This window comes from Leptodactylus fuscus, chromosome 2, assembly GCF_031893055.1.
Source record: "Leptodactylus fuscus isolate aLepFus1 chromosome 2, aLepFus1.hap2, whole genome shotgun sequence".
Taxonomy (NCBI): Eukaryota; Metazoa; Chordata; class Amphibia; order Anura; family Leptodactylidae; genus Leptodactylus; species Leptodactylus fuscus.
Window position 1 is genome coordinate 22,911,197 of NC_134266.1, and position 13,450 is coordinate 22,924,646.

The following is a 13,450-nucleotide window of genomic DNA, read 5'->3' on the forward strand; positions in this document are numbered from 1 at the left end:
GGGCACAGACTGGAAGTATATAGTAGTCACTGGGCACAGACTGGCAGTATATAGTAGTCACAGGGCAGTATATAGTAGTCACAGGGCAGTATATAGCAGTCACAGGGCACAGACTGGCAGTATATAGTAGTCACAGGGCAGTATATAGTAGTCACAGGGCACAGACTGGCAGTATATAGTAGTCACAGGGCACAGACCGGCAGTATATAGTAGTCACAGGGCAGTATATAGTAGTCACAGGGCAGTATATAGTAGTCACAGGGCAGTATATAGTAGTCACTGGGCACAGACTGGCAGTATATAGTAGTCACAGAGCAGTATATAGTATTCACAGGGCAGTATATAGTAGTCACTGGGCACAGACTGGCAGTATATAGTAGTCACAGGGCAAAGACTGGCAGTATATAGTAGTCACAGGGCAGTATATAGTAGTCACAGGGCAGTATATAGTAGTCACAGGGCAGTATATAGTAGTCACAGGGCACAGACTGGCAGTATATAGTAGTCACAGGGCAGTATATAGTAGTTACAGGGCAGTATATAGTAGTCACAGGGCACAGACTGGTAGTATATAGTAGTCACAGGGCAGTATATAGTAGTCACAGGGCATTATATAGTAGTCACAGGGCACAGACTGGCAGTATATAGTAGTCACAGGGCACAGACCGGCAGTATATAGTAGTCACAGGGCAGTATATAGTAGTCACAGGGCAGTATATAGTAGTCACAGGGCAGTATATAGTAGTCACTGGGCACAGACTGGCAGTATATAGTAGTCACTGGGCACAGACTGGCAGTATATAGTAGTCACTGGGCACAGACTGGCAGTATATAGTAGTCACTGGGCACAGACTGGCAGTATATAGTAGTCACAGGGCAGTATATAGTAGTCACTGGGCACAGACTGGCAGTATATAGTAGTCACTGGGCACAGACTGGCAGTATATAGTAGTCACAGGGCACAGACCGGCAGTATATAGTAGTCACTGGGCACAGACTGGCAGTATATAGTAGTCACTGGGCACAGACTGGCAGTATATAGTAGTCACTGGGCACAGACTGGCAGTATATAGTAGTCACAGGGCACAGACTGGCAGTATATAGTAGTCACAGGGCAGTATATAGTAGTCACAGGGCAGTATATAGTAGTCACAGGGCACAGACTGGCAGTATATAGTAGTCACAGGGCACAGACTGGCAGTATATAGTAGTCACAGGGCACAGACTGGCAGTATATAGTAGGCACAGGGCACAGACTGGCAGTATATAGTAGTCACTGGGCACAGACTGGCAGTATATAGTAGTCACTGGGCAGTATATAGTAGTCACTGGGCACAGACTGGCAGTATATAGTAGTCACAGGGCACAGACTGGCAGTATATAGTAGTCACTGGGTAGTATATAGTAGTCACTGGGCACAGACTGGCAGTATATAGTAGTCACTGGGCACAGACTGGCAGTATATAGTAGTCACTGGGCACAGACTGGCAGTATATAGTAGTCACAGGGCACAGACTGGCAGTATATAGTAGTCACTGGGCACAGACTGGCAGTAAATAGTAGTCACTGGGCACAGACTGGCAGTATATAGTAGTCACAGGGCACAGACTGGCAGTATATAGTAGTCACTGGGCACAGACTGGCAGTATATAGTAGTCACTGGGCACAGACTGGAAGTATATAGTAGTCACTGGGCACAGACTGGCAGTATATAGTAGTCACAGGGCAGTATATAGTAGTCACAGGGCAGTATATAGTAGTCACAGGGCACAGACTGGCAGTATATAGTAGTCACAGGGCAGTATATAGTAGTCACAGGGCACAGACTGGCAGTATATAGTAGTCACAGGGCACAGACCGGCAGTATATAGTAGTCACAGGGCAGTATATAGTAGTCACAGGGCAGTATATAGTAGTCACAGGGCAGTATATAGTAGTCACTGGGCACAGACTGGCAGTATATAGTAGTCACAGAGCAGTATATAGTATTCACAGGGCAGTATATAGTAGTCACTGGGCACAGACTGGCAGTATATAGTAGTCACAGGGCAAAGACTGGCAGTATATAGTAGTCACAGGGCAGTATATAGTAGTCACAGGGCAGTATATAGTAGTCACAGGGCAGTATATAGTAGTCACAGGGCACAGACTGGCAGTATATAGTAGTCACAGGGCAGTATATAGTAGTTACAGGGCAGTATATAGTAGTCACAGGGCACAGACTGGTAGTATATAGTAGTCACAGGGCAGTATATAGTAGTCACAGGGCAGTATATAGTAGTCACAGGGCACAGACTGGCAGTATATAGTAGTCACAGGGCACAGACCGGCAGTATATAGTAGTCACAGGGCAGTATATAGTAGTCACAGGGCAGTATATAGTAGTCACAGGGCAGTATATAGTAGTCACTGGGCACAGACTGGCAGTATATAGTAGTCACTGGGCACAGACTGGCAGTATATAGTAGTCACTGGGCAGTATATAGTAGTCACTGGGCACAGACTGGCAGTATATAGTAGTCACAGGGCACAGACTGGCAGTATATAGTAGTCACTGGGCAGTATATAGTAGTCACTGGGCACAGACTGGCAGTATATAGTAGTCACTGGGCACAGACTGGCAGTATATAGTAGTCACTGGGCACAGACTGGCAGTATATAGTAGTCACAGGGCACAGACTGGCAGTATATGGTAGTCACTGGGCACAGACTGGCAGTATATAGTAGTCACTGGGCACAGACTGGCAGTATATAGTAGTCACTGGGCACAGACTGGCAGTATATAGTAGTCACTGGGCACAGACTGGCAGTATATAGTAGTCACTGGGCACAGACTGGCAGTATATAGTAGTCACTGGGCACAGACTGGCAGTATATAGTAGTCACTGGGCACAGACTGGCAGTATATAGTAGTCACTGGGCACAGACTGGCAGTATATAGTAGTCACTGGGCACAGACTGGCAGTATATAGTAGTCACAGGGTACAGACTGGCAGTATATACTAGTCACTGGGCACAGACTGGCAGTATATAGTAGTCACTGGGCACAGACTGGCAGTATATAGTAGTCACTGGGCACAGACTGGCAGTTTATAGTAGTCACTGGGCACAGACTGACAGTATATTGTAGTCACTGGGCACAGACTGGCAGTATATAGTAGTCACTGGGCACAGACTGGCAGTATATAGTAGTCACTGGGCACAGACTGGCAGTATATAGTAGTCACAGGGTACAGACTGGCAGTATATACTAGTCACTGGGCACAGACTGGCAGTATATAGTAGTCACTGGGCACAGACTGGCAGTATATAGTAGTCACTGGGCACAGACTGGCAGTATATAGTAGTCACAGGGCAGTATATAGTAGTCACAGGGCAGTATATAGTAGTCACAGGGTACAGACTGGCAGTATATACTAGTCACTGGGCAAAGACTGGCAGTATATAGTAGTCACAGGGCACAGACTGGCAGAATATAGTAGGCACAGGGCACAGACTGGCAGTATATAGTAGTCACTGGGCACAGACTGGCAGTATATAGTAGTCACTGGGCAGTATATAGTAGTCACTGGGCACAGACTGGCAGTATATAGTAGTCACAGGGCACAGACTGGCAGTATATAGTAGTCACTGGGCAGTATATAGTAGTCACTGGGCACAGACTGGCAGTATATAGTAGTCACTGGGCACAGACTGGCAGTATATAGTAGTCACTGGGCACAGACTGGCAGTATATAGTAGTCACTGGGAACAGACTGGCAGTATATAGTAGTCACTGGGCACAGACTGGCAGTATATAGTAGTCACAGGGCACAGACTGGCAGTATATAGTAGTCACAGGGCACAGACTGGCAGTATATAGTAGGCACAGGGCACAGACTGGCAGTATATAGTAGTCACTGGGCACAGACTGGCAGTATATAGTAGTCACAGGGCACAGACTGGCAGTATATAGTAGTCACTGGGCAGTATATAGTAGTCACTGGGCACAGACTGGCAGTATATAGTAGTCACTGGGCACAGACTGGCAGTATATAGTAGTCACTGGGCAGTATATAGTAGTCACTGGGCACAGACTGGCAGTATATAGTAGTCACTGGGCACAGACTGGCAGTATATAGTAGTCACTGGGCACAGACTGGCAGTATATAGTAGTCACTGGGCACAGACTGGCAGTATATAGTAGTCACAGGGCACAGACTGGCAGTATATAGTAGTCACTGGGCACAGACTGGCAGTATATAGTAGTCACTGGGCACAGACTGGCAGCATATAGTAGTCACAGGGCACAGACTGGCAGTATATAGTAGTCACTGGGCACAGACTGGCAGTATATAGTAGTCACTGGGCACAGACTGGCAGTATATAGTAGTCACTGGGCACAGACTGGCAGTATATAGTAGTCACAGGGCAGTATATAGTAGTGAAAGGGCAGTATATAGTAGTCACAGGGCACAGACTGGCAGTATATAGTAGTCACAGGGCAGTATATAGTAGTCACAGGGCACAGACTGGCAGTATATAGTAGTCACAGGGCACAGACCGGCAGTATATAGTAGTCACAGGGCAGTATATAGTAGTCACAGGGCAGTATATAGTAGTCACAGGGCAGTATATAGTAGTCACTGGGCACAGACTGGAAGTATTATAGTAGTCACAGGGCAGTATATAGTAGTCAATGGGCACAGACTGGCAGTATAAAGTAGGCACAGGGCAGTATATAGTAGTCACAGGGCAGTATATAGTAGTCACAGGGCAGTATATAGTAGTCACAGGGCAGTATATAGTAGTCACAGGGCAGTATATAGTAGTCAAAGGGCAGTATATAGCAGTCACAGGGCAGTATATAGTAGTCACAGGGCAGTATATAGTAGTCACAGGGCAGTATATAGTAGTCACAGGGCACAGACTGGCAGTATATAGTAGTCACAGGGCACAGACTGGCAGTATATAGTAGTCACAGGGCACAGACTGGCAGTATATAGTAGGCACAGGGCACAGACTGGCAGTATATAGTAGTCACTGGGCACAGACTGGCAGTATATAGTAGTCACAGGGCACAGACTGGCAGTATATAGTAGTCACTGGGCAGTATATAGTAGTCACTGGGCACAGACTGGCAGTAAATAGTAGTCACTGGGCACAGACTGGCAGTATATAGTAGTCACTGGGCACAGACTGGCAGTATATAGTAGTCACTGGGCACAGACTGGCAGTATATAGTAGTCACTGGGCACAGACTGGCAGTATATAGTAGTCACAGGGCACAGACTGGCAGTATATAGTAGTCACTGGACACAGACTGGCAGTATATAGTAGTCACTGGGCACAGACTGGCAGTATATAGTAGTCACAGGGCAGTATATAGTAGTCATAGGGCAGTATATAGTAGTCACAGGGCACAGACTGGCAGTATATAGTAGTCACAGGGCAGTATATAGTAGTCACAGGGCACAGACTGGCAGTATATAGTAGTCACAGGGCACAGACCGGCAGTATATAGTAGTCACACGGCAGTATATAGTAGTCACAGGGCAGTATATAGTAGTCACAGGGCAGTATATAATAGTCACTGGGCACAGACTGGCAGTATATAGTAGTCACAGGGAAGTATATAGTAGTCACAGGGCAGTATATAGTAGTCACTGGGCACAGACTGGCAGTATATAGTAGTCACAGGGCAGTATATAGTAGTCACAGGGCAGTATATAGTAGTCACAGGGCAGTATATAGTAGTTACAGGGCAGTATATAGTAGTCACAGGGCACAGACTGGCAGTATATAGTAGTCACAGGGCAGTATATAGTAGTCACAGGGCAGTACATAGTAGTCACAGGGCACAGACTGGCAGTATATAGTAATCACAGGGCACAGACCGGCAGTATATAGTAGTCACAGGGCAGTATATAGTAGTCACAGGGCAGTATATAGTAGTCACTGGGCACAGACTGGCAGTATATAGTAGTCACTGGGCACAGACTGGCAGTATATAGTAGTCACTGGGCACAGACTGGCAGTATATAGTAGTCACTGGGCAGTATATAGTAGTCACTGGGCACAGACTGGCAGGATATAGTAGTCACAGGGCACAGACTGGCAGTATATAGTAGTCACTGGGCAGTATATAGTAGTCACTGGGCACAGACTGGCAGTATATAGTAGTCACAGGGCACAGACTGGCAGTATATAGTAGTCACTGGGCACAGACTGGCAGTATATAGTAGTCACTGGGCACAGACTGGCAGTATATAGTAGTCACTGGGCACAGACTGGCAGTATATAGTAGTCACTGGGCACAGACTGGCAGTATATAGTAGTCACTGGGCACAGACTGGCAGCATATAGTAGTCACTGGGCACAGACTGGCAGTATATAGTAGTCACTGGGCACAGACTGGCAGTATATAGTAGTCACAGGGCACAGACTGGCAGTATATAGTAGTCACTGGGCACAGACTGGCAGTATATAGTAGTCACTGGGCACAGACTGGCAGTATATAGTAGTCACTGGGCACAGACTGGCAGTATAAAGTAGTCACTGGGCACAGACTGGCAGTATATAGTAGTCACTGGGCACAGACTGGCAGTATATAGTAGTCACAGGGCACAGACTGGCAGTATATAGTAGTCACTGGGCACAGACTGGCAGTATATAGTAGTCACTGGGCACAGACTGGCAGTATATAGTAGTCACAGGGCACAGACTGGCAGTATATAGTAGTCACAGGGCACAGACTGGCAGTATATAGTAGTCACTGGGCACAGACTGGCAGTATATAGTAGTCACTGGGCACAGACTGGCAGTATATAGTAGTCACTGGGCACAGACTGGAAGTATATAGTAGTCACTGGGCACAGACTGGCAGTATATAGTAGTCACAGGGCACAGACTGGCAGTATATAGTAGTCACAGGGCAGTATATAGTAGTCACAGGGCAGTATATAGTAGTCACAGGGCACAGACTGGCAGTATATAGTAGTCACAGGGCACAGACTGGCAGTATATAGTAGTCACAGGGCACAGACTGGCAGTATATAGTAGGCACAGGGCACATACTGGCAGTATATAGTAGTCACTGGGCACAGACTGGCAGTATATAGTAGTCACTGGGCAGTATATAGTAGTCACTGGGCACAGACTGGCAGTATATAGTAGTCACAGGGCACAGACTGGCAGTATATAGTAGTCACTGGGCAGTATATAGTAGTCACTGGGCACAGACTGGCAGTATATAGTAGTCACTGGGCACAGACTGGCAGTATACAGTAGTCACTGGGCACAGACTGGCAGTATATAGTAGTCACTGGGCACAGACTGGCAGTATATAGTAGTCACAGGGCACAGACTGGCAGTATATAGTAGTCACTGGGCACAGACTGGCAGTATATAGTAGTCACTGGGCACAGACTGGCAGTATATAGTAGTCACAGGGCACAGACTGGCAGTATATAGTAGTCACTGGGCACAGACTGGCAGTATATAGTAGTCACTGGGCACAGACTGGCAGTATATAGTAGTCACTGGGCACAGACTGGCAGTATATAGTAGTCACTGGGCACAGACTGGCAGTATATAGTAGTCACAGGGCAGTATATAGTAGTCACAGGGCAGAATATAGTAGTCACAGGGCACAGACTGGCAGTATATAGTAGTCACAGGGCAGTATATAGTAGTTACAGGGCAGTATATAGTAGTCACAGGGCACAGACTGGCAGTATATAGTAGTCACAGGGCAGTATATAGTAGTCACAGGGCAGTATATAGTAGTCACAGGGCACAGACTGGCAGTATATAGTAGTCACAGGGCAGTATATAGTAGTTACAGGGCAGTATATAGTAGTCACAGGGCACAGACTGGCAGTATATAGTAGTCACAGGGCAGTATATAGTAGTCACAGGGCAGTATATAGTAGTCACTGGGCACAGACTGGCAGTATATAGTAGTCACAGGGCAGTATATAGTAGTCACTGGGCACAGACTGGCAGTATATAGTAGTCACTGGGCAGTATATAGTAGTCACAGGGCAGTATATAGTAGTCACAGGGCAGTATATAGTAGTCACAGGGCACAGACTGGCAGTATATAGTAGTCACAGGGCACAGACTGGCAGTATATAGTAGTCACTGGGCACAGACTGGCAGTATATAGTAGTCACAGGGCAGTATATAGTAGTCACAGGGCAGTATATAGTAGTCACAGGGCAGTATATAGTAGTCACAGGGCACAGACTGGCAGTATATAGTAGTCACTGGGCACAGACTGGCAGTATATAGTAGTCACTGGGCACAGACTGGCAGTATATAGTAGTCACAGGGCAGTATATAGTAGTCACATGGCAGTATATAGTAGTCACAGGGCACAGACTGGCAGTATATAGTAGTCACAGGGCAGTATATAGTAGTCACAGGGCACAGACCGGCAGTATATAGTAGTCACAGGGCAGTATATAGTAGTCACAGGGCAGTATATAGTAGTCACTGGGCACAGACTGGCAGTATATAGTAGTCACAGGGCAGTATATAGTAGTTACAGGGCAGTATATAGTAGTCACTGGGCACAGACTGGCAGTATATAGTAGTCACAGGGCAGTATATAGTAGTCACAGGGCAGTATATAGTAGTCATAGGGCAGTATATAGTAGTCACTGGGCACAGACTGGCAGTATATAGTAGTCACTGTGCACAGACCAGCAGTATATAGTAGTCACAGGGCAGTATATAGTAGTTACAGGGCAGTATATAGTAGTCACTGGGCACAGACTGGCAGTATATAGTAGTCACTGGGCACAGACTGGCAGTATATAGTAGTCACAGGGCAGTATATAGTAGTCATAGGGCACAGACTGGCAGTATATAGTAGTCACTGGGCACAGACTGGAAGTATATAGTAGTCACTGGGCACAGACTGGCAGTATATAGTAGTCACTGTGCACAGACCAGCAGTATATAGTAGTCACAGGGCAGTATATAGTAGTTACAGGGCAGTATATAGTAGTCACTGGGCACAGACTGGCAGTATATAGTAGTCACAGGGCAGTATATAGTAGTCACAGGGCAGTATATAGTAGTCACAGGGCAGTATATAGTAGTTACAGGGCAGTATATAGTAGTTACAGGGCAGTATATAGTAGTCACTGGGCACAGACTGGCAGTATATAGTAGTCACTGGGCACAGACTGGCAGTATATAGTAGTCACAGGGCAGTATATAGTAGTCATAGGGCACAGACTGGCAGTATATAGTAGTCACTGGGCACAGACTGGAAGTATATAGTAGTCACTGGGCACAGACTGGCAGTATATAGTAGTCACTGTGCACAGACCAGCAGTATATAGTAGTCACAGGGCAGTATATAGTAGTTACAGGGCAGTATATAGTAGTCACTGGGCACAGACTGGCAGTATATAGTAGTCACAGGGCAGTATATAGTAGTCACAGGGCAGTATATAGTAGTCACAGGGCAGTATATAGTAGTTACAGGGCAGTATATAGTAGTCACTGGGCACAGACTGCACCACATTCATTCACTCTCAGTGTGACTGACCTTCTGTCGCGGCTGCCATGGCAACCATCCGTATAACCAGCAGCAGCAGCAGGGTGACGCGCCGTCCCGCCATATCTTCCTCATATCTGTCACCAAATTAATAATACTCCTCTTCTCCTTTCATCCCTCCCGCCCCCGAGGCGGTCAGCTCCTTTCCTAGACATTCGGAGAATTGTCTCCCAACAGCTACGTCAGCGGCCATCTTGTTGAAGTCAAAGCCCCCTTGTAAAGTATCGCACGGACTTCAGAAAAATGGCCGCGGAAACAGGGACAAAAATGAACTGAGCTTTCAGATTCTTTGCGGATAGTTTAATGTTTTTCGCTTTGTAAAGATGAGGAACAGGGTATTTTAGGGAATTTTTTTATGTTCCCCTTTTATCTGTCTCAGTTCCTTAAATAGTTGTAAATTGTGTCTCAAGACATTGGGTAAGAAGTGCCCTGAATAGTGCCAAGTAGGTTGTATTCCTCCATAGTCATGACAGATATATTCACACAACTGCGCCAATTCTCAGACGTGAAACAGACAACGACCTTTTTTTTATGTACCCATTGACTTTCAGGTCCGTGAAATGAATGGGGCGCAGGTCACGCAATTCTGTGAATAGGGGGTCAGCTGTCGTCTATGGGGCGGCACAATTAGGGGGATACAAAATGAATATCTTTTTTTATGTTTTAAGTCCTTAAAAAATCCAAAAATTTGCAAAAGAAAAAAAAATTCTTGCAGTCAGCATACTCTGACACCCGTAACTCTTATATTTCCGTGTACGGGGCTGTATAAGGCGACTTTTTTGCGCAGACAGATGCACTTTTTATTTATAACGTACATGGTTTTTTGGTTTTTTTTTAATGTAGATTGTGAGCCCCACATAGGCCTCACAATGTACATTTTTCCCTATCAGTATGACTTTGGAATATGGGATGGAAATCCATGCAAACACGGGGAGAACATACAAACTCCTTGCAGATGGTTTTTTGCCCTTGGCGGGATTTGAACACCAGGACTCCAGCGCTGCAAGACTGCAGTGCTAACCACTGAACCACCGTGTGGCCCCTAACATACATGGTTTTGATCGCTTTTTATTCAGATTTTTACGGGAGGCAAAACAGGCGCAGCTCAGCCCATGATGTAATAACCACAAAACCTTCCTGTATGACTTCAATGACATATTCACAGCAGGCCTGGCCGGTTATCACAGACCTACAGTCCATGTGGACCCATATAATCCATCACACCACATAAAAGCTCAGCTCTAACGCTAAAGGGGGCGAAGGAAGAATCAGCTACGCATATGATCTATTATATAACACCTGAGTAAGAAAATGGAAACTTTGCAAATTATTTCCAGGGTGAGAAATTCTCTAAATGCTTAAAAAACAAAGTGGGCAAACCACATCCTCAAGAACCAAGTAACACCTCGCACATGGTGGTCACAGAGAGAATTCTGTTTCACCGAAATCATTGTACAATACCAAGACTTGTCAGCACACGGAAACCAGGACAGATATTATTACACAGGGTTCCCAGTAATGCTGCCTCTCCGATACTCGGGTTCATTAGAGGATCAGAACAACGGATAGGCAGACCGCTAACATAACGGTTACACACGGAGCGCAGCGGGCCATGGCTATAGTGGTATGGCTACATAGCCATACGTTGTTTACGTTACTTTTCTATGAAGGGAAACCATATGCAAAGATAGATAGATAGATAGATAGATAGATAGATAGATAGATAGATAGATAGATAGATAGGAGATAGATATGAGATAGATAGATAGATAGATAGATAGATAGATAGATGGATATGAGATAGATATGAGATAGATAGATAGATAGATAGATAGATAGGAGATAGATATGAGATAGATAGATAGATAGATAGATAGATAGATATGAGATAGATAGATATGAGATAGATATGAGAGAGATAGGAGATAGAGGGATAGATAGATAGATAGATAGATAGATAGATAGATAGATAGATAGATAGATAGATAGATAGATAGATAGATAGATAGACTGACTCACCGGCCACTTTATTAGGTACACCTGTCCAACTGCTCGTTAACACTTAATTTCTAATCAGCCAATCACATGGCGGCAACTCAGTGCATTTAGGCATGTAGACATGGTCAAGACAATCTCCTGCAGTTCAAACCGAGCATCAGTATGGGGAAGAAAGGTGATTTGAGTGTCTTTGAACGTGGCATGGTTGTTGGTGCCAGAAGGGCTGGTCTGAGTATTTCAGAAACTGCTGATCTACTGGGATTTTCACGCAAAACCATCTCTAGGGTTTACAGAGAATGGTCCGAAAAAGAAAAAACATCCAGTGAGCGGCAGTTCTGTGGGCGGAAATGCGTTGTTGATGCCAGAGGTCAGAGGAGAATGACCAGACTGGTTCGAGCTGATAGAAAGGCAACAGTGACTCAAATAGCCACCCGTTACAACCAAGGTAGCCAGAAGAGCATCTCTGAACGCACAGTACGTCGAACTTTGAGGCAGATGGGCTACAGCAGCAGAAGACCACACCGGGTGCCACTCCTTTCAGCTAAGAACAGGAAACTGAGGCTACAATTTGCACAAGCTCATCGAAATTGGACAATTGAAGATTGGAAAAACGTTGCCTGGTCTGATGAGTCTCGATTTCTGCTGCGACATTCGGATGGTAGGGTCAGAATTTGGCGTCAACAACATGAAAGCATGGATCCATCCTGCCTTGTATCAACGGTTCAGGCTGGTGGTGGTGGTGTCATGGTGTGGGGAATATTTTCTTGGCACTCTTTGGGCCCCTTGGTACCAATTGAGCATCGTTGCAATGCCAAAGCCTACCTGAGTATTGTTGCTGACCATGTCCATCCCTTTATGACCACAATGTACCCAACATCTGATGGCTACTTTCAGCAGGATAATGCAATGCCATGTCATAAAGCTGGAATCATCTCAGACTGGTTTCTTGAACATGACAATGAGTTCACTGTACTCCAATGGCCTCCACAGTCACCAGATCTCAATCCAATAGAGGAGCATCTTTGGGATGTGGTGGAACGGGAGATTCGCATCATGGATGTGCAGCCGACAAATCTGCGGCAACTGTGTGATGCCATCATGTCAATATGGACCAAAATCTCTGAGGAATGCTTCCAGCACCTTGTTGAATCTATGCCACGAAGAATTGAGGCAGTTCTGAAGGCAAAAGGGGGTCCAACCCGTTACTAGCATGGTGTACCAAATAAAGTGGCCGGTGAGTGTAGATAGATAGATAGGAGATAGATAGATATGAGAGAGATAGGAGATAGATAGATAGATAGATAGATAGATAGATAGATAGATAGATAGATAGGAGATAGATAGATAGGAGATAGATATGCAAGTACAAGATTGATATAAGACAGATTCATAGTTATATAGATACATCTGAGATAAATAGACATTAGATAGACATCTTGATCCCACACTGATCATCCGGTTAGCACTGTAGCTTTGCAGTACTGGAGTCCTGGGTTTGAATCCTACTAAGGACATCTGCAAGGCGCTTGTATATTCTCCCTGTGTTTGTGTGGGTTTTCTCCCACACTCCAAGTTTGAATTAACAAAATTGTACCAAAAAGGAGGTATAACTTATGTCAGAAATCTCACTCCAGCTCCTCACTAAAGGAGTATTCAGCTCCAAATTAAGTTTTCATACTGATGACCTATCCACAGGCTGTGATGTGTAGGGTGTGAGACCCAGACCCCGCACAGATCAGTTGTTGCAGTAGTCTCCGGATGTCAGGAGGTGCTTAGCGGATGAGGAGCGCCTATACAAGTAATAGGAGAGGCGTTGCCGCTCCCTGCTATAATCTGCGCCAGTTCCTGACTGGCATAAACTTCAATTCTGGCGCATGCTTCTATTATTAAGAGTCCAAG

The 13,450-nt window shown here is 45.6% G+C and overlaps 1 protein-coding gene across 1 annotated transcript in view; it reads right to left on the reverse strand.

Annotated features, from left to right (window-relative positions):
- Positions 1-9,717, reverse strand: part of LOC142194018 (interferon alpha/beta receptor 1-like) — a 47,151-nt gene extending 37,434 nt beyond the window's left edge. Inside the window, exon 1 of the mRNA XM_075263046.1 lies at positions 9,545-9,717. Within this exon, the coding sequence (XP_075119147.1) occupies positions 9,545-9,617 (73 nt within the window). The 5' untranslated portion in view covers positions 9,618-9,717. The remainder of the gene's footprint in view (positions 1-9,544) is intronic.
- Between the last annotated feature and the right edge of the window lie 3,733 nt (positions 9,718-13,450).